Source organism: Ochotona curzoniae, unplaced genomic scaffold (assembly GCF_017591425.1).
Source record: "Ochotona curzoniae isolate NIBS_2020 unplaced genomic scaffold, NIBS_Ocur_1.0 contig_908, whole genome shotgun sequence".
NCBI lineage: Eukaryota > Metazoa > Chordata > Mammalia > Lagomorpha > Ochotonidae > Ochotona > Ochotona curzoniae.
Genome location: NW_024466607.1, coordinates 12,347,274 through 12,374,995, shown reverse-complemented (window position 1 = coordinate 12,374,995; position 27,722 = coordinate 12,347,274). Strand labels below are relative to the sequence as shown.

Genomic DNA, 27,722 nt, shown 5'->3' with positions numbered 1-27,722 from the left:
CTGCTCTCTGCTGAGGGAAAGGCAGTTGCTTGGTAACATCTCCACTCCCCGTGAAGTAACTGCCACTCCTGGAGAATGGAGAGGCGTGCGATGGACTTCTGAAAACAAGTGTACTTATGGGAAGAATTTAGCACATTTTGTACTCTAGTGTTAAATTTCAAGTCACCTTGCCCTTTTCTCCAGATATTCTGAACAGCAGACACTAAATTTAAAACGCAAAGTAGCTCATTTGTCTGAAGTTGCAGCTCCCTCCAATTCATGGGACATGCCAACGCACCCAAGGTTCCTCCCACTCTGTAGACTTACTCCTTACACTCCTTGGACACATGGGAGGGCACTGTGTACTTGCAGTCCATGATCATGGTCAAGGTCTCGCTGTCATTGGCCTCTTGGAAGGGTGGCTGCCCACACACCAGCATGAACAAGATCACTCCGAGACTCCATATATCTGTAAAACAAAGACATGTACTTGTAAACATAGGTCTAGTCAGGGAACCAAAATCGTAAAGAACAATCAAAGTAGGTTAACAATATCACTTTATTTTGAGCAGTGGAAAGCATTTATTTATTAAAGTAAAAACATGCCAGAAAGAAAACTTTAGCCCCAACAGGGCAGGGAGGGTAGCCGTCTCGTTCAGTTTTCATATTCACTTAAAGCAGCGTCCTGCCATTGCACATTCCCTTCACGGGGAGAACACCAGCCAGGAAGCAGCCACCCAGGCTCCAAAGGCAACAGAAACAGCTCCTGCTTTTCCCACCACAGTATAAAAAAGAAAGAAAATGAGAATGTTAATACTCTGAAACGAGAAAAGGATTTTACTTCTCACTCGTCATATACTGCAATCCTGGCCAAGGTAATGAGGTCATTCCACAGAAAACAGAACTGAAGGTCAGGGATGAAGGGAAGGTGCGGTCGATGGGGACAAGCCCAGGAGCAGAGGCACATGCAGATGTTGGGGACAGGATCCAAACCTAAACATGGCTCATCTGTACTTCACATATGTGTTTTCAGTGCACTTACGTTTTTACTGTAACACATCATATCTGATCAAGTACAGAATTTTCATTGTGGCATCATGCTGCCACTCAAACAGTTTCAGATGTTGGAGTATTCTGGATCTCAAAGCTTCTGATTAGGAACTACACAAGTAACCAGAGCTAGCGTCTTCCCGGAGCTGTGGATACAAACCAGCAGCAAGTTGCCCTCCGCTGGAAGTGCTCCATCAGACACCCCTAGCACTCCATGCAAGGGCTCTCACACAGCTGCATGGCTGGACTGGTCAGTGTCTGCGTGCTCTCCCAACAAGAAGCACATTCCTGACTGTTATCAATAAGCACAGACCCGCCCAAGAGAGGGAGGAACTTTGTTTGCTTTAGATGAAAAGAATATAGGAAGGATACCACAAATCATTCATTCATTACAGAAACTGAAGTACAAACATGGTAATAGAAACATTCACAGAAAAAGAAACCAAGTCAAGATGGCTGCCAGACCACAGAAACGGGTGGGCCACAGGGCACATCTGTCACCACACCTGTTCCTCCTGTCAGGCTGCCATGTAAGCTAACATGTCCAGGAATTTTATCTTCCAAAAGAGCTGAGGCTTGCTTGTTAATAAATTTTCCTTGGCTTGAGTTAAACAAAGAGAGAAACAAAAACCCGTAAGTTATGCATAATGTGATTTTTAAACTTATGGAATAGATTTTACTAAGGATGAGCCAATAAAAATTAGTGAAACAAATGAAAATATGTACTATTTAAACATGTGAACAATGATGAAAAGGACTGAAAAGCCAGGAAGCTAACACGGCTTACAGATGTTCAACTCAAACCACCTCTGCACCACTTGCACCTGCCATTGCTGGTCACCTGCCCCGCTCCCAAGCCAGCACTGCAGGAAGTACCAACCACACCCTTCTCCCCTCACTGTACACAACACCTACATTCTAAATACAGTCAAGCAGATCCCACCTATCTGTTGATATTCACTATAACATGAAAAGTTTTTCTTTACAAAATGAATTTGCCTATCCCCCTCTATCGAAAGGGGGGGATGTTAAACGGCTAACAATAACACAAACATTTAAAATCTGGACAGCTAAAAACTTCTGTTTTCTACTGTTTACTGATAATGTTTAATGTTACTACTGCCGTCCTGCCTAACCACTGTACAATAATGTTTCTTCCTGTAAAACTTGCAAAATAGCAACACTTGCAGAATGAGCTTAACTATATTATTTTCTCTACCAAATCAAACTGGAACTGCAGATAAACTAGTTTTGGTTCTTTGCTTTTTCTCTAAAAGACATCTAACCATAAAATTATACAAGGCTGCTGCTTTAAAAATAAAATATCAACTAAAAAAATCGCTACAAACTCATTATCTGGTTGAATAAAACTTTCTTTTTCTGCTAAACAGAATGAAGTTCAATTATTTGGACATATTCCCCTCAGCACTGTTGGCTTCAACTGCCTTCACACTACTGATTAGGAAGTGACACAAGGTTAGAAGAGAAAAGCAAAGCAACAGGAATAATATATTGTTTCTCTAGTTTCCAGTTAGGATTCAGATCATTTCTAAATATGAAAACTCTTCAAAGCTGAGAGGCTTAGACACAGTTCACTCAAGTGGGTGACACAAAGTGGAGCACTTAAGCCAGCAACTTCCCACGGGCCTGCGCCCTCCAAGCAAGCTCAGACCCAAGCACTGTTCTAAAACATCACATCCACACGGAGCATTAGCAAACCCCTCTTCCTGTCATTCCCCAGTTAAAACCATCTAATAACCCCTGGCACAGCACGCATACGGTGTAAGGTGCTTTACGTAACTTGGGGGTGATGTGAAGGATGTGGGGAGATGTGTGCAGGCTACAAGCTGGCATTTACAGCAGGGACTTGAGCGGCCCAGGGTCTGGCATGAGCTGGTGGTCTGGTAACCCATCCTCTGCACAGACCAGGGCGTGGGCCGTGCTCATATCCCACACTCCGCATTTCTCATTCTTTTTAATTTTTATTTTATTTTTATTTTATTTTTATTTTTATTTTTATTTCACTGTTTTATTTTTCAACCCAAGGGCCAAAAGAAAGAGAAAGAAATGACACCAAAAAGAGGGGTATGACTGACCAAGCTATTTGTGTATCCTTGGTTGTGAAACCGGTAACACTGAGAGCAATCTATTTCCTACTAACACTGCGGTGGGCACTACAAGGATCAAGAGAGAACTTACACTAAGCAGTAACACACAGGAAGACTCAGGGCTGCCAGTGCCAGGCCCCTTGCATCTGTGTGTGCCAGGCCTGGCTTCAGGCATGGACGCGCCAGAGATACCCTTGCCCAGACCAAACCCCCAGTTCATGATGGGAACAACCAGCAAGACCCAGGGGGCACGGATACAGACGGAAGGGTGACACTCCGCCACTCCCAGGAGCAGAGCGCGGTGACAGGATTGAGAAAGGCGACATGGCGTCAGGAAGGATGCGCCACCACACCCCACTCAGAAGGGAGATGGTGCTGCTTGTAAGGAGAACAAGTCATTTCAGTGAATATTTTTCCCAACAAGAGAAATTGGCTAGTAAAAGTATGAACTATAAAACTATAAATTCAGCTGGACACCCTAGGACTCCCGCAAAGCCACGAAACTGGGAATGGGAAGGGGGCGGGGACATGGAGCTGGTTCTCTACGTTTTCATTTCTAAAGACGGTTGATGTAGATACAGGTTACCATCCATCTGAACAATCTGAGGTAATGTTGATATTACTTGAAGCATGTATTTATTTCTGATACAGCTATATGCCCTCGGTTGCAAAAAAAAAAAAAATCACCAAACAGAACTGATGTGATTAAAACAAAGAACCTTCCAACTCACACACGTGTGGAAGGAGTGGGGAGATGAGGCTGCCACGCAGAGCAGCGGATGGGGGGATGGGGTCGCGGGCCCTGCACAGCGGCTCTCTGCTCGCTAGGCAGGATCCCCAGGGGAGCGCTGAGTCACTCTGCCATGCAGCAGCTCTGAGGAACGGGACAAGTCATGCTCTTTCTAGGGTTCTCTGGATGGGCTAACAGAATCCAAGGACACAGGTTTATCCGAGAGAAAGCTAACAAGGAGGAGGACATCACAGCGACTGAAGAGGTTTTCTAAAAAACCCATTTCTAAAGGGAATTATCTGCATGGTAGAAAGTAACTGAAATGACAATACCAGAAGGAAGGTTCTAGATGGAGGCCCCTCTTCTTTCCAGGAAAGCAGCAATAGAACGCTAATGTTCAATCCCCTGCAGATGGAGCAGAGACCTGAAGCACTACGCACATGACAATCGCTTCCCAGGCCAACTCAGGCCACAGCAGCTGACCCAAGACCCCACTCCTGGACAAGGTGGTGCCTCACGGGCCGCAGAACTCCGAGGCCCACCAGCCTCTCAGAACCTTTGCTTCTAACAGGATACCAAGGAAGCTCAATGCCTACAGTTCCCCAATCCGAGCTCCTATTTACACAGCAAGAACTACTGGTATGCGCGCAAAGTCGAGCAGCACCATGGCTGCTGAGGGTTCTCTTTTGCTGTAAAGAGATCGGCGGTTACTTTGGAGCAACATGACAAAAAGAGCACGTGAAATTAGGAAACTGTCAGGTTATTTGAACTGACAAGAAAAGTGAAGAATGTGAACATGTGTTAGAATACCTATGAGATCTCTATTATCCTAATTCGTCATCAATACTCTAGTTGATGCAAGGTTTTTGTTTTGTTTTACTTGATCAGGAATATTTCCTCCCTTAAAAGGGGAGTGGGGCAGGTGACTTCTAATGTTTTTCTTATTCATTGACCATGTATGTATAACATTTAATAAACTTTCATTTGGCCAACAGGGGAAGTTGTCACTGAGTTTTAAGAATTCTTTCCACACTAAGAATTCTATATTATTTTCCGTATCATCTCCCATATTAGTATTTTCCATTTGTCTACACTGAATTTTTAATTGAAATATATGTGCCTCAGCCATAAACCACAAGTCCATCACTCTTTTCCTTTCAGCTCCTACTTAAAAGGCCTAGAGCATCTGACAAGCCAATTTTTTTCTTAATTCCTTGCATTAAAATTCCTAATTCTCCTGGAATATAGTCTTTCCTAAACATTTCATTATTCCAATTTATGAAATAATTCTTCTGATGGCGTTTAATAGTGGAGGAATTTTAAATTATTAGGGTCTGTTCTTCTGCACCACTTAGAATGGCCAGCTGAAGAGCCAGCCAGCTACAGAGGTGCCCTTTGGGGGATCAGTTCCTATACTGTGGGGGCACAAAGCAGATGCTGATAGGCATGAACATGTGGTGCCACTCCTGGCCAAGCACTGTGTCAACCGTGCTAGGTGCTGAGTCGATCCTAACGAGCCCTCTGCAGGTGGCAGTGAGGGGAGACTTTCCAGGGACAGAACCACTGCCCTTGGTGCCCTGGGCTGTGCCACAGTCCATCTCGGTTCACAGAAACAACCACTTGGCCTAACAGACAGCTCCACCTATCTTCCACCGAGAACCCTCCTGTTGGCGCGGCTTGTGCAGCAAGCAGGTAGCTCCCCTGAGCTCCAGAAGTGCCCACAAGCACGGCTAGACACCAAGTCGCAGAGAAAGGCACACTGCCCAATTTCAATCTTTCTATTGCAATTTCATGATTCTTTTTAGTCTCTTGCTGCTGTCAGGTGACTGCCTCTTGCAGTTATCAGCTAACAGCTGGAAACCTTACTGAATGTTATGTAAAGTTAATGGAGGATCCAAAAGAGACCCTGACTAGAACACGGACTTAGGACAGTCCATTTAAGATACCCGGGAATCTTCGCACACTTGCTTCCTGATGCTGTATGTTCAGCACAACTCAAGGACTGACCTAAAAAAAGGTGACCATTTAATTGCTAAGAGTCACTAGCTAACAGCGTTATTACCACACGAAAACCTGTTTCCCTAACCTGACGAGCTGATGAGTCAAAATATAAGCAGAGGACACTTCATTTCCTAGCTTGTCTTGTTTCACTAAGTCATTCACTCACAGGTTTTACTAGGCCCGAGAGGGCTCTCCATCCACAAGATGGTTTGAATGCCCACAACAGCCAAGGGGCTGCTAGCAGCGTGCCCTAGGAGCTATCTGCCAGGACACAGAGTTCAGTCTGTGTCTCCCATGTGGGTGGCACATGTGATGGCACACCTCTGAGCCATCACCTGCTACCTCCCTGGGGCTGCGTCAGCAGGAAGCTGGAAATGGGAGTGGGACTAGGGCACTTCAATGTGGGGTACAGGTGTCCTGACCTGTCCCCAACCATGGAGACAGACACCCCCACCAGCAAGGTACTGTCTCTTTGATTATAAAAGCATATGAAGAGTTGCCAGGAGTAACAGGGTCAAGAAACAGTAAGTGATGCATTCCTTACACGTGGTGACCTGCACCTGCGCCACCCCTCCCCCAAATCCAGGCAAGGAGTCCCCTCTCCTTGGGGTTCTTTCTACTATTCCCACTCACCTACAACCAAGCACAGGCCTCTTCCCACCTGGGGTTTTCACACCTGAGAGCTGCTGGAGCCTGGAACAAGGCAAGGAAACCTGCCTCTTCAACCCTCCTCCTCTCATCCTCTCCTCCAGTGCACACCTGCTCAGGCCAATTAGCCCCGCGCACACTCAGGACGTAACCGGGCTCAACACTTGGGCTCCACCTCAATGTGCAGATCAGTGTGACCTGGCATCCACTCATGTAGCAATGATCACCTGTGCACACTTTGTCTTTGCACTCAGGATATCACACCACAGCAAAATAAATGCCTGCCTTGCTACACAGGCCCAGAACAGCAGAGCTGAGGTGGCCTCCCTGAATGGAGGAGGAGGAATCGAGGTGGGGAGAGGAGGGCTGTCCCAGCAAACAGTCCATCAGAAGGAAAGAGGGCAAAAAAACCACAGGGCCTCGAAGAGACTAGGACAAGCAATCAATGCAGAGGGTCCCCCAAGATGTCAGATGGTTCTAGGGGACACACCTCTGAACAACGCTCAGAACACCCCAGATCTGGTTTCCATCTAACCTCTAGTGGGACACGGAGGAAGAAAAAGGAGACAAGAGCTTCAATTACCAAAATCATAAAGACAGACACATCATTCACTCCTGCAATCTAAGCAAATTAATTTTTTTCCCAACACTTATTCTTTGAAAAACATCACAATTAAAAAGTTGAACTTCTATGTATTATTTAGATTAGAATCGGCACTAGGTAAAGCTGGATATACCTCAGAATCCCAAGCGCCTCAGATGAAGGCCTGACTTTGAGACCACAGGAATCCTCAGTTCACAGCGTAGGGCCCACGCCCTAACTGTTTCCTTAATCTCTTCCAGGTAAAATGGTGAACGGCAACCACTAAGAACCACCAATTTAAATCTTACCATGCCACAATTAAAGAAACATTTTCAAAATAGAACCAATATAACTAATTTGATCTGAATTAAAAACATAACAAGAACGATGTTAAAACACACACACACAGATGATTTCTGTCGTATTTTTCAGGTTTCTCAAAACATGGTAGAAATCAATGGCTGAGTTCCTACGACAAGTCACTTCCTTTGTGGTACCCATCAACTCTACCTGGCACGCATGCTTAATGCTTCAGGAAGCTTTATTACAAATACACAACTTACTAACGTTCATCTGTAAAACTCCAAACACTGTTTGATGCACAGAATCTGCCCGATGCTTCTGGAACCCTTAACCATGCTCACTGACACTATAAAGCCCAAACATCGTGAATCAAAACCAACGCTGAACGAACACGCGTTCACTTGCAGAGAGCTCATTCCAGAACCTCACTTGACTGAAGTTTCAGGAATACCTGTTATTTCACACAGGCATGGAGCTTGGGGCAGCATCACCATTTGTTCCTTTGCGTTTTTTGAGACACACGGCAACGTTACAGGCGCCAAAGGTCTCCTGGGCTGTGACTGTTGGCCTGGCAGTGGGCTGTGGGAGGTGTCCACGGCACTGCCACGGACCTGCTGTTCATCTCTCCACAATTCAGTATGACACCAGCAACTGTGACTGGACACACTGACTTTTACTAAAGTTTACAAAGCTGCCACTTCAAGGCACCAAACTTTCCCTATCCAGAGAGGCACAGAGAGTTCCCTTAAACGGATCCTCCCCACACGTGTGATCTAAACCTAATGTCTTCGTCTAGGACCCACCATGTAGCATCCAAACCACAAACAGCTCAAGAGTTAATACAAAAGTGACCAGTCGCGGGCTCTGTGCAGAAAAGGTCCTGGTCTGAAAGCACTGAGACATCACTAAGCACCTGCCTCTCACAGAGTCTGAGATGGGAAACGAGATTACACGCACTCCGAGCTGGTGTGGCTTGGGAAAGGCTAGGAACACAAGCACATCGCCAGCTGCTTGTTGAAGAAAAAGCCAGGAGTTAACCACCTGAGAGAAACAAGACTACAGAACCCCGTCAGCCCAGGAGGAAGCCTCTACTTCACGCAGGCCCTTCTGAAACACCTCACAGTCGCATCAAAGGCATCACAGCTTAGGAGGGACCCTTCGGAAAGAGTTCCTTGAGAAAATACTTTAACAACTATACGTGTAAAATGCGACAATCCTATTTCTCTGGATAGTCGCTACCTATTTCCAGAATTCTCTAGACGGAACCTATCGAGCAGATGCTCTCTCACAGGAAGCAGAGGGCAAGAAACCACCACCACAACTCTGGTCTTGAACATGGCAAGATTTCTTATTACGTTTTTGACAATCTTTACATAGTTAATTAGGGTAAAAAGGTTCAAGGGCTACAGGAAAGTGGGTAAGACTTATTTCCATATTGTTTCCTTCATGTATCTGAGGCAAAGGGGGATATTAAGGGAGAAGCCCCACCCAGTGTCCCCCCACCCCAGGTCCTGGATGTGGGGCATGCTCCAAGATGCAAGATTTCTAAATTGCACTTTACACAAATTATAAGTAGCACAGACACCAACAGCAAGAATATCTCGATTTATGTTTCACTAATCTATCTTTTCATAAGATAGGGCAAATTCACTCTGCACAACCAGAGAGCCATTTTTAGACATATACTTGCATTAAGTAAGGAACAAAGATTCTTAAGAACACAGTTATAAGATGTGTCGATAGCCTAAGAATGAGAAAGGGTAAGGCCCACTACTGTAGAGTCAGGTGTGGTCCAGTGTGGAGACATCCCCAGGGAGCCCATGTCCACATGGAGGAACGGGGCGGGCCATCAACCCCAGCTCCCTGCTAATGCAGATCCCAGGCGGCAGCAGGGTAGCTCAGGTTACTGGGTTCTGGGGCCAGTGTTGTGGCACAGTGCATTAAACTGCCACCTGAGATGCTGTCGTGCCATGAGAACTCGGGTTCTACTTTTGGTTGCTCCACGTCTGATCTATCTCCTTTGGCTAAGGTGCTTGGGAAAACAACAGACTACAGCTCAAGCACCTGACCCGCCGACACCCACCTGGGCAACCCAGGTGGAGTTCCGGGCTCCAAGCTCCGGCCACTGGCAGACTCCTGGGGACTAAGTTAGCAGATGGAAGAGCTCCATCTCTCCCTAACTGCATTTCCAATAAATGAAACTTATTTTTCCTTTTAAGTTAGTGGGTTTTGACACCCAAATGGGAGACCTGGATCAGGTTACCAGCTCCACGCTTCGGGCAATGGTGGAACTATCTCTGTGTATCTATGTCTCTCTCTCTCCCAGAAAAACAAACACCACTCTAAAATAAATTACCAGATGTTAACATGGTTAAGATTAAACACTGTCACCTTTGTGAACACACCAAAGCTGCAGTGACTATCCAGCTTTAAAATGCCCGTCTCCAAAAGCAGTGCAGGAATGACGTGTTAGCCAAGATGCTGTGCATTCCCCGTGCTGCCCTCCATTCCCAGATCACAATCAGACAGTAGTCCCAAAGTAAAACAAAAAACTGCACCCTGAGCAACATGCATGCTGACACACTTGTCTTTTAGGCAATGAGCAATATATATATACACACACACATTTATTTTAATTTTGAAATAATCATGAATGCATAGCAACTGCAATCCTACACATTCTTCACTCAATTCCAGATGCTAACATCTTAAAATTTTTTTTAAATTACTATTGGAAAGGTAGATTTACAGAGAGGAGGAAAGACAGATCTTCTGTCTGCTAGTTCACTTCCCAAATGGCCTCAACAGCCAAAGCTGAGTTCAGCTAATATGCCAGGAGCATCTTTCAGGTCTCACACGAGGGTGCAGGGTCCCAAAGCTTTGGACCATCCTCAACTGCTTTCCCAGGCCACAGGCAGGGAGCTGGAGGGGAAATGGAGAAGCCAGGACATGAACTAGTGCCCTGGCACTTACAGGGGGAAGGATTTGCCAACTGAGCCACCATGTCAAGCCCAAGATGCCAACATCTAAACTAGAGTATAATACCAAAACTAGAAAACTGATGTTAGTACAGAGTCCATTTAGATTTCATCCTTTTACTTATAGCTCCCATGTGATTTAATCACAAGAGCTGATTTGTGCAGCTGTTACTAAGTGTTCCATCATGAGAAAGCTGTCATACTAGCCTTGCATGACCCTCTCCTGACAACCACAGCACACAATAGGAGATGGATTTTTTTTCATGTAGCACAATTTCCTTCCGATCTGTTCAAGCTGCCAGATCAATAGCTTGCTCCTTTTTACTGCTGCACAGCATTCCATATTCCACGATTCGAGTAAAACATGACAGCATAACCCTTGCCACGGAGCGCTGGTCTGTGCTGTTCAGCTTCTCGTTCCTGCACAGAAGGCTGCGAGAAGCCCCATGTACAGGTTTTTATGAGCTCACACGTATCTATTTCTTTGGGATAAGGACCCAGGAGTACAACTACAGGGTCACATGGCAAGTCCATCAGTTTTCTAAGAAACTGCCCAACTGCTATTTAAAGCAGCCATGTCACTCATTCCTCTCCTAGTTCTCGTCAAAATTACACAAGCTAGGGCCCCGGCGCGGTGGCGCAGTGGTTAAAGGTCCTCGCCTTGCACGCCCGGGATCCCATATGGGCGCCGGTTCTAATCCCGGCAGCCCCGCTTCCCTTCCAGCTCCCTGCCTGTGGCCTGGGAAAGCAGTCGAGGACGGCCCAAAGCTTTGGGACCCTGCACCCGCGTGGGAGACCCAGAAGAGGCTCCTGGCTTCAGATCGGCATAGTATCGGCCCGTTGCGCTCACTTGGGGAGTGAATCATCGGACGGAAGATCTTCCTCTCTGTCTCTCCTCTCTGTATATCCGCCTTTCCAATAAAAAAATAATAAAAATAAATCTTTAAAAAAAAAAAAATTACACAAGCTATTGTAAGTTCTTTACCTTTCCATACAAATTTTAGAAAATGTTGTCCATGTCTACAAAAACACTGTAGGTTTTTGATAGGGACTGGAAAGGAAGGACATCCATGCTGTGTTGCCTTCTAACATGAAACGCTGTGCCCCACCCCCCCATTTATTTAAGCCTTCTTTGGTATCTCTCATTTTGCTTTGTCAATTTCAGAATAAATCTTTGTTCGATGTGTATTAAGATGGACACCTAAGTATCTCATCTTCAGCAGCACTGCTTTAAATTTTGTTCCCCACACACTGACTCCGAATATTATAGAAATACAATCAGTTTTTCTGTGTTGGTCTCTAATCTATGATGTTAGATTCACATATTAGCAGTAACAACTTGGCAGGTTCCTTTGGATTTTCATACAGACAGCCCCATCCCCTGCAGGTAAGGACAGTCTATCTCCTTCCACCTGAGCTGCCTAGGGGGCCCATGTGGATTGAGAACGGTGCGTGTGCGTGCATTCCCGCCTTATTCTGAGTGCAGCAGGACAGCCAGTCCCACCGTAAAGCAGGGGACTGACTTTGAAGTCTTTGTACGTGCTATTGAGCAGCTGAAATTATTCCTTTCTATCCCTGTCTTCCTAAGAGCAGGCGAAGAGTAACATCTGAATGTTGGGCAAATAAGGACTCACCAAGAATCCTTGTTCGCTGCACACTAATACACTGGATATACGTCACGACTCGAGATAACTTCCATTAAATGCTGAGCTGCAAATATGAGAAATACTGAAGCAGGAGTGGTATACAGGCTTTTTGCAGATTTTTCCAGAAAGCTAACCACATCTGAAGTCTTGCACAATTGGGCCACCCCACAGGGCAAGTGGCAAGGCACCCACTGGCTTCAGCACAGCAGGGGCCCACAGTGACTCTCAGTCAGCAGGGCAGGGGCAGCGCCCTGGCGCCCACAGGGGAAACCAGCAGCCATGAGCTCTCCCCACCCACCTACACCGCTGCATCGCAAGCTCTACCACAGGAGGACAACGCCTGCAGGGAGATGCTAGTTTTCACACAAACCGCCTTCCCCCTTTCCCTTCCAACTCAGTGAAACCCACAGGAGCAGCTGAACCAACAGCTCGCAAGCATGATGTTGCCACCACTCTCTCCCCTTAATCCCTGGGCATGACAGAACAGACTGCAGGCAGGAGCACAGTGAGAGAGGACAGCAGAGTCCCAAACAGCCTGTAGGGACCTCTGGGTGCTCCTCTCTGGAAGGGAAGGAACTGCCTCAGGACAACCTCAGAGGGGAACTCAGCTCTAACTCCTCCCTGCTCAGAGCTCTACATTAGTACCAGCACACCTAGGAGAGACACAGGGCCAGGCAGGAGCCATGACGAACCACTGCGAACAGGGTAGGACAGTGCCCGAGCGAGGTACTGACAGTCTCCCCCACAGCAAACACAGCCTGCCACACCCTGTCCTTTCACACATCACAGGCTACCTAAAGAAACACAGATGGACAATTAGTAACATCCCCCACAGGCCTAAGAAAATCAGCACAACAAAAGGAGGAAACAAATTAACAAAAGAAAAACCCCCACCCCACCAAGAAAATCCAGTCAAATGCTTTGAGAAGAGTTAAAAATTATATATCCCAATCATTAACAAAACGGGGTCTTACCAAAAGACAGAGATTCTCAACTTGTCACTGGCAACTTTGGAAGGAGACACAGACAAAAAAGCAAGTGTAAAACATGTATATTTGAAATTGACAAGAAAATGAATTTCAATCCACATTTCTATTACCTGACTATCAATCAAATGTCAGGGCCTTTTTAGACAAAGGCTGTTGGGGAATGCTTTCACGAATCCTTTCTGAAAGGATTGCAGAGCTAACAAAGTAAAAATAACCAAGGATACAGATCAAGAAATTTGCAAAATGAAGCAAAAACAAATATTTACTATAAATAAAAACAAAGAAAACGTTTATGATTAAAAGCAAAGTAGAGGGCCTGGCAGCATAGCCTAGTGGCTAAATTCTCAACTTGCATGTGCCAGGATCCCATATGGGCACTGGTTCTAATCCCAATGGCCCTGCTTCCCATCCTGCTACTCCCTGCCTGTGGCCTGGGAAAGCACTTGAGGGTAGCGCAAAGCTTTGGGACCCTGCACACGCATGGGAGACCCAGAAGAGACTCCAGGCTCCTGGCTTCGGGTCAGCTCAGCTCCGGCTGTGGCGGCCCTTAGGGGAGTGGCCATCTTCCAGCAGACGGGGGACACACTATTTCCTCCTCTTTGTAAATCTCTTCAAATTAGAAAAATAAATAAATCTTTTAAGGAAATCTCTTGAGGAATGACTGAAAGAACCGTTGTGTCACAAAATGTACATGCATCATTCTTTGGCAGATATTGTCACGTTTCCTTCTAAACATCAAACCTTCTCCCAACAGTCTCAGCAGCACCTGGCCTGGCCGTTTTTCCCGGTGTGGCACGTCTGACACGGCACTGCTGTGCCCTGTCCCAACGAGGCCGAGCAGCTCTCCTGGTCAGACACTTGTGTGTTTTCTGTAAATTCTGGGTTTCCCTTTTTGATTAGGGTGATCCCACCAATCAAAAATCTCTGGATCCAATATTCCGATCAAAGATTTCAGTGTAGCTTAACTGGGGTGGATAAAAATCATTCATCCACCCTTTCTTTTCCAGACACAGCTTACATGAAGGGAGAAAAAAACAAAGAAACCAGGGTCTCAGTGTACAGACTGCTCAGCACCGCACCCCGGCACTCTTCAATGTGACTTGGTCATTAAACTGTAACCCAAATTCAAGCGATCTTCTGAACGCAAATTTAAAAAATAAAATATACAGACTCTACATCATGTGCATGTAACATAAGGATGTATTTTTCTAAAATTAAACTTAAAAAATGAAATGAGTGCATTTTTAGGTCAATAAATCCTTAAGAAGTAAGAGTAAACTCTTCATGAGCTTCCAAAAAGATCTACTCCCGAAGGGACAGAGCTGACAGGCTGAAAAGAAGTGAACATTTGTTTACGTATCTACTTGTGCCACTGTTGGGAGGGAGGCAGAGGGCAGCTGGGACCCCCTGGGGCTGAGACCCCTCCAGAGCACAGCATGCTGCAGCCACTTCGGATACCAGCTTCCCATTCTGAACAGGAAGACGCACAGTCACTGCACAGGCCCCTGGGAAAGCAAACCAGGTACTACAGGAATGAAAGACCTGTGTCAAATTTAACCCCACTTTAGGGATAAAGAACTGAGAGAGAGAGAGAGAGAGAGAGAGAGAGAGAGAGAGAGAGAGAGAGAGAGAGAGAGAGAGAGAGAGAGGTCAAGCTATCTAGTCAAGCTCACAGTTAACAAATGATTTTAATACCTAAACTACTTGCACTGCACTGTAGTATTTCATAGTAGTTTTACAAATATGGGTCTCCAATCATTGCTAAAGGATATTCACAGGAAGGAGATGACTGGGGGTCACTCCCAGAAACAGCTAAGGAGGGAACGGTACTAGATCTTAAGGGGAAAAAACTCACAGGGAGCAGCTGAGATCAGCTCAGCATCACTCCGCACCTTTGCTCTGGCAGATCCACTTTAGAAACTAGCCATTTAGCAGTCCATCGGAACCTGCAGAGAACACCTGGTACCACAACAGAGGATGAGGGACAGAATAAGTCGATCATCTACCCCCGACGTGTTGGCAGTGAAAATCTGAGGTGAACTATGTCAGCCAGTGGATTCTGGAGACATTTCATCATGCTCGGAATGGCGAGACTGGCAGCAATTCAGAACTGCTGAACTATCAAAACCACCTGAGCAGGACCCGCGAAGCATCCCCACGCCGGGGACCCTGGGATGGGGTGGGATGCTGGGTGAGGCTTCTCCCTTTATCCCCCTCCTCACCCCAGACACACACACATAAAAATGTGGAAACAGTGATCTTACCCACTTTTATGTAACCCTTGACCCTTTGTGTCCTAATTTTAAAAAAAGAAAGAAAAAGAAACTAGCCGTTTGAAGGTTGAAATAAACCAACTGCTAGCCTCAGGGATCTGTGGCACTCCTGAAACTCCACTAAGGGAACTGAGATTCCTTGAGAAATCATTTTTGCATAAACGTCAATTAAATAGCTGGCAGAATCCAAGCGAGCCCCTGCAGAGCACGTGACCTACCTACTGCAGGTGCGTCATACTCGTCGCCAAGCAGGATTTCCGGAGCAGAATAGGCAAGAGACCCACAGCTTGTCGTGAGCTTCTTCCCTGGCTGGAACTTGTTGCTGAAACCAAAGTCTGTCAACTTTACAAGACCTTGCTTTTCAAAGAAGACTACATTCTCTGGTTTTAAGTCTCTATGAACCACATGGAGTTTATGGCAGTAAGATATAGCGTGCACTATCTGAGCAAAGTACTTCTTGGCCAAATCTTCATTAAGACCTTCCTCGTGCTTCATTATGTAATCAAACATATCGCCTCCATCCCCAAGTTCTAGAATAAGATACAGCTTGGTCTGGGTGTCAATGACCTCATACAGGCGGACGATGTTAGGATGCTGCACCAGCTTCATGCATCTCACTTCCTGGAACAGATGGCCAGTGGCTAGAGTGTCCAGTTTGGTCTTGTCAATAACTTTGACTGCCACCTTCTCGCCTGTGAAGACATGCCTGGCAAGCTTAACCACTGCAAAATGACCGCGCCCCAAGGTTTTATCCAGATCGTATAATCCAGCAATCTTGCCATCGTATCCTCTCTTGAATCCTGCCATGCTGGTCAACAGAAGGCAAAATATTCAGAGTGTCTGAGATGGAGTTTCTCATATAAGAATATCAGATGAAGATAAGAAACTCATTTTCAGTCTCATCAAGGACATCTGCAAAAAAGGGAAAAGTGAAAATTAAGTTTCTGTAACTTTTCCTTCTAGAACAAACTTTTACATGGCTTCATTTTGTCTCTTATACTTTCAGAAAAGCTTCAGGTAAATAAATTGAGCCACAAAATAAGTCAAGGTAATTTGTGAGAACATATTTCTATATTTAGACTAAGTTTTTTTTTTTTAAGATTTATTTATTTATTGGAAAGTCAGATATACAGAGAGGAGGAGAGACAGAGAGGAAGATCTTCCATCCAATGATTCACTCCCCAAGTGAGCACAACGGCCGATGCTATGCCGGTCCGAAGCCAGGATCCAGGAATCTCTTCCAGGTCTCCCACACAGGTGCAGGGTCCCAAGGCTTTGGGCCGTCCTCGACTACTTTCCCAGGCCACAAGCAGGGAGCGGGATGGGAAGTGGAGCTGCCGGAATCAGAACCAGTGCCCATATGGGATCCCGGCATGTTCAAGGCGAGGACTTTAGCCACTAGGCCACACTGCGGGGCCCTACAGTTAGTATTTTTAAAGTTGAGAACTTAACTACATGCTGAATTTTACAAACTAAAAAGAATTTTATGGAAGCAACTTCTTGGCGATATCATAAATAAGAAAATTGGAGTTGATAAATTCTATTTAAAAACAAATAATTCGAGGCCACCACTGTGGCACAGTGCGTTAAGCTGCCACCTACAATGCTAGTATCTCAAATGGGCTCCAGTTAGAAAGGTGGCTACTCCTTTTGAGATCCAGCTCCCTGCTAACATGCCTTGAAAAGCAGCAGCAAGTGACCCAAGCAATTGGGCCTCTCTACTCACACGGATCCCGGCTTCAGTCTGGCCCAGCCTTGGCTGTTGCAGCCATTTGGGGAGTGAACCAGCAGTTGGAAGATTACTTGATGTGTTTCTCTCTTTCTCATTTTCTCTACAACTTTTGATTTTCAAATAAATAAATATTTAAAATAAAATTTCCAGAATTTGAAGTAATGTCTTTAAAAGCATTTGGATAAAACCCAACAATTTTTCCCTACTGTCCAAAGATTAGCAGTATTTCAAGCACACACAAAAAAATTCTTTCAGCACAGCCTTCTTCAACCTTCCGGGCTAGAATTCCCTTCTCTGCACAGTGGCTTGCAATCCCTGCATCTCACGGAATCCTGGTATCTCAGCCCAGCATCTGCCCAGAGGACAGCAGGTGCCTGAGGATGGCTACCCTACCTAGCTCAGCTACCCTAGCTCGCACTCCAGTCTGTTCTCCCAGCACAACAGGGCTTATGCCTAGTTTTCAAAACTTCCTTACATTTTTGGGATACAACTTTCTTTCAAAATATGGAGGAGGTCAACTGTTTCATTAGTGCCTGCCACAGGAAAGACAAGGCACACAGCAGGTGCTTATAAACACAGGCTGACTACTCCTCATTCTTTACACTTTGTTATGGCTTTCCAACATTCAGATATAACCCATCATGATCTATTTATATACTGAGCGTAAATGACCACGTATTCTTTCTTTCAGGCCATTTAAATCCTAAAGACTATATATGATCTTAAAGACCCAATTTCATATGGCAGTCAAGATTCTCAAACTGTATCAAAATGAAAAACTGTAAGTAGACTAGTTTCTTAAAATTGATCTTGATTCCAAAGAAATAAATACATACACATAATTACACAAATTAAGGTGTAAATCTCATAGGCTCAACTTCCACTGAGACCATCCTAACTAAAATGTAATAGAATTGAGTAAAGGAAGTCACTGAGGAACACAGCAGTCCCCAGAAGGAGCTCCGAGCCCCGCCCCCCGCCCCCGGCACATCTGCAGCTGCCACTGGGCCTCTCTGACACTCCCAGCACAAGGCTCCCTTCTCAGGTACCTGTTAGCAGGACCAGGACTAACCAGAGTTCACCCACGGAGCGGAACATAATCCCAAGACTCTAAATCTTCACACACAATTGGGGGTGTTTCTTTTTTTCCTTTTTTCTTTTCTTTAAGAAGCATAAGCACTAGTAATTTCTTGAAACTTCATCCCTCTTTGAAACAACAGAGGAAAAAGTCATTTATTGCAAAACCACCAGGGCACTTGCACCAAACTCATCAGACTGACACTCCTGACAAAGCAGCAGCATCTCACCTTCACAGCCGGGGAAGCAGACTGGTGGAGGATGCAAAAGACTCCATTCGGTGCAGATACTAACACGAAGTCCTACTTCAGATTTTCAAGCCCACACCCTTTACAAAGATTCAACCACTCTAATCAATGTTACTTTTAGGATAATAGTATCTTCAGAGGAAAAGATCAACTCCAAAAGGAGCCATTCTTCCAGCCATATCACCTCAAAAATTATCTGAACCAGTATTATCTGAATCCAGTACCTCAGACATTGGGCTGCTACCACAGGCTAACCAAGTCCACGTTAGTGGTCTCCTGGCATGCTGCTTAACGCTGTAGCCATTACAGCGACAATCAATAGCACTGCTATTCACAGCCACATCACCTGACCAGTGTTCTCAAGAGACAGTAACGATGAGCCCTGCTGTAAGCAGACATTCCAAGTAACGTGGCCTAGGAAACGGGCCAGATGTAAAAAAGACTTGGAAATGAAACCTACCCTGTGCTGTTTCTGCAAATTCATTTCAAAAACTCAAGTCAATCCTGTTTCTACTCAGATGAAACCTATTCAATACACAGCTGTAGGAGGAGGAAAAAACCTCTTCCCTACCATGTACCTTCCCTGTCCCATGAGTTAGCAATGTTAATAATAATTTAATACTTTTCATTAGCAGGGAAATCCAAATTGAAATAACTCCCTTTATTTGGATAGCAGCTTCCCATAAGAAACTTAAGTACAGATCTATTTAAAATTTGAAAAGAATATCTTTAAATCTCCAACTTCAATTAATTATATGGGTGGTAATTACTCCTAAAATTCTACCCAAATACATCTAAATTTCCACTTCACAAGCTTACAAATGCAACTTTAGCTCTCAACACAGATTCTTTCAGGCTATTTCTAACATGAAATTCTTAGGTGTCCATTAATTTGTGTTCCTGGAAAGTGGCATATAAGTAAGACTTGAAGAATGAATCTGAATTAAAACCATTTTAAATGGCTTGTATTAAGACCATTTTATTTCAATAAATTGTTTAAGTCTTTCTGCCAGGGTCCCAGACACCCAGAGAGGTTACTGCCAATGCCTTACTGCCTCCCCGTCCTGCGCCGGGCAAAGGGCAGAACGAAGTGACCCGGGATCCCCAGCAAGCCCATGGAACCCACAGCAAAATGACCCCTCTCACAATGCAAGATTCTGCTGCTTGGCGAGGGCATCCCTTGCTTGGAGCCTACAACAAACGATTAAGTCACACACAGAAGAAGGGATTACCTCAACTGATGGTTGGGAAGACAAATAGCCTTGTTAGTAAACAGCTTTTTAAGTAATGGCCCGCTGTCCAATTCTACCAGCAAGGGCAATTTGAGTCAGTACAAAATTATTAGGTCATTTTCTGATCTCTGAGGAGCTTTTCTGTGGCTGAAAGTCATTCTGAACATTGATGCCACATGTCAAAATGTGGCTTACAGAAAATAAACGTGAATTTATACCAGGCGCCCAAGACACACCCGCAAACTGCCTACTGACCAGTCCTCGTTATCGCTGTGTATTGTCAGTTGCTTTTTCCTAAAAGAAAATATTTCAGTGCTGTTCTACCTGTTTTAACTTTGCTTAAGGTCAAACTACAAACACAGAGGTCAGATTCCAGACAAAAGTAGAAAATGTCCACGCCTGTCCGAGCGCCCAGTCTCCCCACTCCGCTTGCCAGCCTCTGGGAATCCAGCTCCAGAAAGCAGCAGCTAAGGACCCAAATCTCAGAGTGAAGGGTGCAGACACTCCTCCAGGCGGACAGGGCAGAGACCATCCCACCAAAGTGACAGCAGAATGCGACTTTCCCAATGCCCCAGGCTGCTCCCCCACACTCCTCAGGGAGGCTGCCCCTGGCTGCCAAGTGGCCTGCCCTAGGCCCATGGGGCTTCAGAGCCCACTGCACACTCATGAGCCCCCTCCCCCGGGGCTCTGAAACGCCCACAAACAGGCACAATGGCAGCCCTCCAGGAGGCAAGCAGAAATCCATTAGGACACCTGCAAGCACAAAACACCTTCACCTTGGGGGCCTGACATTTGGCAGGTGAGAAAGAAACTCCCTCTAAGAACAAAATTTCAAGCAGAGCACTGAGGCAGCCTCACTGGCCCTTCCAGGACAACAGAAAATCACAACTGAAATATTGATCCCGGCCAGGCCTTTCATACTATGCACTAAGAATGAGTGGTGTCGGGCACACGGTTAAGCCTGAGCTCACACTGTGCACCTGTGAGAAGGGAGTGCAGAGAGTACACGGGAAAGGGGAGAGGAGAAGGAAAGGGGTGACCCCCAGGTGTGAAGCTGAGTCTACTGCGGAAAGGTGGAGAAAAGAAGAGGCAGGCAGGGCTGCAACACAAAGTAGCCAGCAAAGCCACAGCTTGGTTAGGCAGCGACAGGCCGGGATGCTCTGCTCGCACCCTCAGAGCCCAGGGTGACACCGTCTTCCCCACCAGCCTCACTGCTTCTCTTTCCAACAGCGTCTGTTTTCTCCAGGCTTCGTGGCATGGCACTGTGGTTCTCCACTGACTGAGCATTGCTTCTGAAGGTCAAGGGAGGATCTGCATCCCAGCTCCCCTGTCGTTGGCCACCTCAGCAAGGACTTCAGCAAGGGACTAACTAGCCTGCTCTGTGGGGTCAGCCTGCTCGTCAGACAGTGGTGCTAACTAAACCTCACCGGCTGTGGCAAGAATCAAGTGAGTTAATGGGACAAGCCCGGCACAGAGCTCGCACTCGGTCAAGGCGGCTATGACTATGACCAGCACCACAGCTGCACGCACACTCAACGCCCAGGCAGAAAGGCTTAGCTGTTCAATATTATAAGCCAAGGAGGGCTCTTGTGCTTTCATAAAAATTTCTGTTCAGTTTCCTAAAAATATATTAAATTGAAAATGAGTGCTGCCCAAGACTGTGAGGTAAGACAGGTCTCTAGTGGGACATTAAAGGTTGATGATTTTTCAATAAACTATCTCGTAAAACCTAAGTATTTGCTTTAAAAAATTAAGATGATATGTACCAAATTTACCCTTTCAAAAAGGACTCAATGTTCCCTTACATTTTTCCCCACCACATTAATATGTTCTTACAAGAAATTCGGAAAACAGAATAGGGACACAGAATTAAAAAGGTCCCTCATGCCTACCTTCAGAGTGCATCAGGTTAAGCTGGCAGTGCCTAACTACCACTAGAGTGCTAGTTCGACTCTTGGCTGACCCACTGCCAACACATCTCTCTGCCTTTCGGCAGCAGAAGACAGCAAGTATTTTTAAAAACAGGAATCTGTAATTCTAAAACTGAAAATAGCATTATTGGGCCTGGCACAGTATTCTAGTGGCTAAAGCCCTCACGTTGCATGTGCCGGGAAACCATTTGGTCGTCGGTTCTAATCCCAGCAGCCCCACTTCCCATCTAGCTCCCTGCCTGTGGCCTGGGAAGGCAGTCAAAAACGGCCCAAAGTCTTAGGACCCTGCACCTGCGTGGGAGACCCAGAAAGAAGTCCCTGGATGCTGGCTTCGGATCTGCACAGCACTGGTCATTGCGGTCACTTGGGGAGTGAATCGTTGGATGAAAGATCTTCCTCTCTGTCTCTCCTCCTCTCTGCATATCTGACATTTTAATACAGATAAATAAATCCAAAAAAAAAAAGAAAAGAAAAGAAAAGAAAATCAGTACTATTGACATTTCAGCGATAACAGACAAATCGCATATAACTTCTCTTTCCAGAACTAGGACTTCCCAAGGCTGCTCTCCCACACTGCATCCCACCTGCTTCACCTGACCTGTCGCTGCCCTCTGCATTCCTGCTCCTATGGTGGAAGGAGAGGCAGGCCTTCTGACACAATGGGCTAAGCTTCCACTTGGAGCTCTTGTATCCCAAATCAGAGTGCACCTGCTTCCTCCTAATGCACCCTGGAAGGCAGCTCAAGTGCTTGGCACCCAGGAGTTCTGGGATTTGGTCTCAGCCCAGCTCAAGTGGACCACTGGTGGCTTCTGGAGAGGGAACTAGCAAGGGGAAGAGTCTCTGTCTCTCTCTCTCTCTCTGTTACTTACCTTTCACAAAACTAAATCAATCATGAAAGCAGTATCTGCTTAGGTGAGAAAATACAAGTAAAACATACAGACTGGCAAAAACGGTCAAAAGAGGAGATTTTTCCAAAATGAATCCACTATCTGGCCCTCTGTGTTAACAATTTAGAGGCTTCTAAACATGTTAAAATATTTCTCCCGAGAAGACAAGGAGGATGAATTAATTCAAATTCACTACAGAAAATGTGGAGAATGCAGAAAAGTAAAACAAAGCCACGTGTTACCTCACCTACGCTAGCTGAACAGATCCAAGCACACATTCTTTTTAAATTTTTAAAAAAGATTTATTATTCATTTTTATTGGAAAGTCATACAGAGAGGAAGAGAGACAGAGAAGATGATCTCCTGTCCACTGATTCACCCCCCGAAGTGACCGCACCAGCCCGAACTGCGCCAATCCACAGCCAGGAGCCTCTTCCAGGTCTCTAACGCGGATACAGGGTCCCAAGGCTTTGGGCCATCCTCAACTGCTTTCCCAGGTCACAGGCAGGGAGCTGGATGGGAAGCGGGGCTGCTGGGATTAGAACTTGTGCCCATATGGGATCCTGCACAGCAAGGTGAGGACTTTAGCCACTAGACTACTGTGCCAGGCTCCCAAGTATACATTCTTCACACTCAGACTTCCTTTGAAAGCTAAGCTACTGCACATGAACTTCTGTAACTGCTTCTCCCACTTTATATGATGGACATTTCCCCATGCACTGAGTTCTTTTAAATCCATATTTTTATCAATCACGTAGTTACACTGACATTTTTGAACACACTTAAATACAACTAAATTCAGCCATCCTGAGGCAGCCTTTGTAGCATGTGCAGGACCCAGCTGGACCTCCGTGAAAGAGGCCAGCCAGCCAAGAATGTTTACAAAATGGAAATTCATGTTTGAGAAACAAGTCCTAGTGTGTGTTGCAAGAATATACTGATGTTCTCCCAGCAGGCAAGCAGATGCAACTGATGCATGTAGGTGTGGCTGGAGAAAAGGAAGGAAGTGTGGGCGGCCCACGCGTGGTCTGCAAGCTCTGAGAAAACAGTTGCAGAGGCAGCTGCTGTCAAAACCTGTGTTGGGTGGAATTGGCCCCGTTTCTCTTGCTGAACTCACTTTAAGCTTTTTGTTGGCATCCCCACCACTGCAGTCCGGTCTGTGCATCAAAGCAATGTCACCTACTCTCACCTCTCTGCAGAAGAGATGTGGACAAAGGAACCTGACAGTAAGTATGCCGGACGCCGACAGGGACCAAGGCTGGGGGTGAGAAATGCAGGAATCGGGAAAGGGGACCAGGCACAAGAGTCAGGGCAATCCTACAGCCTCTCAGCATTTCCTTGAAATACTATAAATTCCAATTACAAATAATTCCACTAATACTTCAATCCACAAAGACCTCACAAACATGTTAACACTGAAAACACCTATTTCGATGCTTTCAACCTGCTATATCCAATAAACAGCTGAGCTGTGCAAAACTGCTGTTAACACTGTGTTTGAGCTTCTTACAGGGAAATGTTCTGGCATCTCAATTCAAACACCAAAAACTCAAAACCTACAACCCTTAGTCTCAGGACAACCAGATGCTCTGAAGCGGCAGAACTAACACTCCTGATCAATACTACCAATCTGATCTCACTGCTGCAATTTAAAGAAATGTGTAACAAATGTAGCACAGGCCAAAAGCAAGACATCAAACTGAATCCTCCAGCAATACCGACAACCCCCAGGTCTAGCACAACCACACAACCGCTCCGGCAGTCACCACTGTTGTTCTCTTTACCCACAGCAGACAACTGTTCGCAGTCCTAGAACCGCACGCCTCCTCCTGGGAACCAGCACACAAGACCAAAAACCACCAAGAGGTCAACAGCTCCTGAGTTCCAGAAGAATCCTCAGTTTCTCACTGGATCAGCTGTGGTTATCGCTCAGTCAGTCTGCAATCACAGGATGGAATCAAGACGGGAACCACACAGTAGAAAGTAAAAGCTTGTATTCATCAGCAGGAATGTTGCTGCCAACCAAACTCTGCCTCCAGGTGCTCTTAGAAAGCATTTGCCTGCCGAAGTATTGACTGTTTCTCCAGTCAATGTTACTGGACCCTCGAGGGCCTCTCAGAAGATGAGGGGCATTCTGCTCCAGGCTCAGGACAGCGACCTTGCTGCCAAGGTCACTCAGGCCTGCAAGTGCTGGCCTGAGTCATGTAAAGTTCTCAATAAAAAGGCAATCCAGTACACACCCGGGACTGGGATATATTCCAAACCACCAACGCACACAGAGCAGTGCTGAGTATTAGCAGGCAGAAAGGGGTTAACAAGCAAGCCTCAAGACGTAAACTAGCAATGCCAACAGTCCAAACTCCAACAGAATCTGCCTCTTGTCACAGTGATGAAAATGCTAAGCATATCACCATTTCTACCTAAGGGTGAGACTTCAAAATTAGTATGCAGTAAATAGTAATTTAAACAAAACTGGCATGTAGAAATCATCTGAAATGAACACAGCCAATCCACAATCACTCACTGTAGCTGGGAAAACCAAAGCCACAGAACATTTAAAAACTCAGTCTAAATTTCCTCTTCTCCAAAGCTTTTTTTTTTTTAAGATTTATTTATTTTTATTAGGAAGACAGGTTTACAGAGAGGAGATACAGAGAAAAGATTTTCCATCTGCTGGTTCACTGCCCAGGCAGCCACAACAGCCAAAGCTGAGCCACTCCAAAGCCAGGAGCTTCTTTTGGGTCACCTATGCAGGTGCAGGTCCCAAGCCTTTGGCCATCCTCTGCTGCCTTCCCAGCTCACAAGCAGAGAGCTGGATGGGAAATGGAACAGATGAAACAGCTGGGACATGAACTGGCACCCAGATGGGATCCCAGCCCTTGCCAGGTAAGGATTTAGCCATTGAGACATTACTCCAGGACCCCTAAAGCTTTATTTCTACTATAGAAACCTCAATTAATCATTCCCATCTTTTTTCCTGATATTATGATAAAGATGGCAATTTCTTAAAATTGTAAAAAAATTTAAAAAACAAAAACAAAAGCCTAGAACAGAAAAAAGCTTAATCAATAAACCAAGACACTTGGCACCTTACCAAGACAGAATCACTTGGCAATTCTGACACTGATGAGATAGTTAACTTTCCGAAAAGCAATTTGGGAGACTGATAACCGAGAGGGCTCCAATAATTCACACCCCGACTTACTCCCCCTACAGGCCGAGCATTTCCCTTGTCTGAAATCTCAAACGCTCCAAAGACACAGGCAGAAATCCCACTCTGCTTCATGCATGAAATTATTTTAAAAATTACATAAAATCATCTTTAGGCTTTGTGGATAAGGTTTGCTTGAAACATCAATGGATTCTGGGTTTAAAATTTGGGTCTTTTCTCTCAAGGTATCTTAAATGTACATGCAAGTATTCCAAACTAAAAGAATATCCAAACCCCTTCTGCCTTTGAGTATTCCAGATTAGGAACAGACAATTTATATTAGTTTCATGTCTTGACAAAATAAAGACATGGACTCTGATATCCAATAATGTTCAGTAATATTTATCTATAGCCAAAACAATACCCCACAAATAACCTAACAGCCGATGAAAATGCATGGTTGAGCAAGTCATAATATATTCAACACTAACACCATGCTGCTAGGTTCTGAAACTATTTCAAGGGGAAATTCTCAGAACATATTGTCAAATTTTTTAAAAATTCATATACCAAAATCTTATAGCATATGATCTCAAATTTTTAAAAAAGCATGTATGTGGATGCCTACTTTAAAAACACAAAATATTAAGTAATAGATATTAAATTAATATTAGATATTAAATTAGATTACAGGTTTTTCTTTTAATGGTTTTCTCTTTCAATTTTTGACAGTGCATACTGTTCTTAATCTAGAAAAGTCAAACATTATTAAACTTTTTTATTTTCCATACAAAATTAACTAATTATTCAAATTTATTTTTTTCATTAGGTCTATGAAACAATGAGTCAATTTCCCTTAGAATATACTGTCTAATGCCTATGGATACAATCTCAGTAAACAGGCCGCCTCTGAGACAGTGCTCCTGAGGGGGAGGGCCTTCAGTCTGGGAAGTGGAGCACCACAGCGCTAGCTGGCATTAACCAGTTATTTCAGCCCTGATTGTCCAGGACATGACACAGTCCCTGTCCTTTAGAATCTTACAAATGAGATAATAAAATGGGATGTACAAGGAAACAGCGGATTATACAGGCTAGCCCAACGCAGGCTGTCAAAGAGGCTGGCCACTAAAGGAAGAGGCTGCCCCAAGCCCCTTCCACTGCGAGCAGAAGCACCCTACTGCCAAAACGGGAGAAAAAGGCAGCAGCGTGAGGCAGCCCCTGGCCCGCTGGCTGAGGCAAGCAGATGCCAGGTGGGGTGCAGTTAGGATTCTGAGCAGAAGCAAGGTGAACTGAGCAGTGTAAGATTCTGAGTAGAAGTGAGTAAGGATGTGGAAAAGACGGATTCCAAAAAACCCGCCATGGCTCACCATTTAATCAACTGTGACCAAACCTGCCTTTCCAACTGATGGAAAACCTGACACAGTAATAACTCACCATATATCTATCTTTGAATTATACTAAAGCTTAATTAAAGGTGTCACTAAAGAGTTACACACACAGAAAAAGGTTATCAAAGAGCTGATGAGGAAAATCCTCTGTGTTAACACATGACAGCACTGCAAAAATAAAGTTCATTAGAGAATTTCTGAAGTTCGATGTTCATTCCAAAGTTCCATAAAACATCAATTTTGGTTTTGACTCATCAGATCTCTCTCATTATCATCCATGCACATACTACTTTCCTAAAACCTAGCATTAACTGACACAGGTATTTTCACAAGTGAGATTTACAACAAAACTACAGCTAACTTTTTTTTCACTTCTTAAATTAAAAAAATTATCTCAGCCACCCATCAGAATCCTAGTTTTGTGTGAGTGCAGATCTCAAATGAGGAACTATAATTTCATCTTCAGAGGCAGCGGGCTTGTTGTTACATCATTTAGCTCCTCGCAAGCAGTGACGAAATGGAGGGATCGTAACAACTGTGCAAAAGGGAAAGCAAGGCCACAGTGACTGCAGACGCCCTCAGCCGGGCGCCAACCCTGGGCACCTGGGCACCTGGGCACCCGGGCCGTACGCATCTCCCCCGCAACACAATGAAACTCCCCGGCACCTGTCTCACGAGCACGAAGCAAAAGCACTAAGACAAATCTAGGCACTCTGGCATTTCTGGTGCTCCTCCATTCCATCCCAGCAATCAATCAAAACGGGGACTCACCTAATAAACATTACCAC

The 27,722-nt window shown here is 45.2% G+C and overlaps 1 protein-coding gene across 2 annotated transcripts in view; it reads right to left on the bottom strand.

Annotated features, from left to right (window-relative positions):
- The window catches only part of SNRK (SNF related kinase), a 44,356-nt gene that overhangs the window by 10,499 nt on the left and 6,135 nt on the right, over positions 1 to 27,722 (bottom strand). Inside the window, exons 1-3 of one of the 2 annotated variants that reach the window (XM_040994317.1) lie at positions 25,142 to 25,153; positions 15,507 to 16,200; positions 307 to 448 (exon numbers count right to left, since the gene is read on the bottom strand). In XM_040994317.1, the coding sequence (XP_040850251.1) occupies positions 307 to 448; positions 15,507 to 16,095 (731 nt within the window). In that variant the 5' untranslated portion in view covers positions 16,096 to 16,200; positions 25,142 to 25,153. Of the gene's footprint in view, positions 1 to 306; positions 449 to 15,506; positions 16,201 to 25,141; positions 25,154 to 27,722 lie in introns of those variants that run through there. The other variant, XM_040994316.1, reaches the window with a different exon arrangement.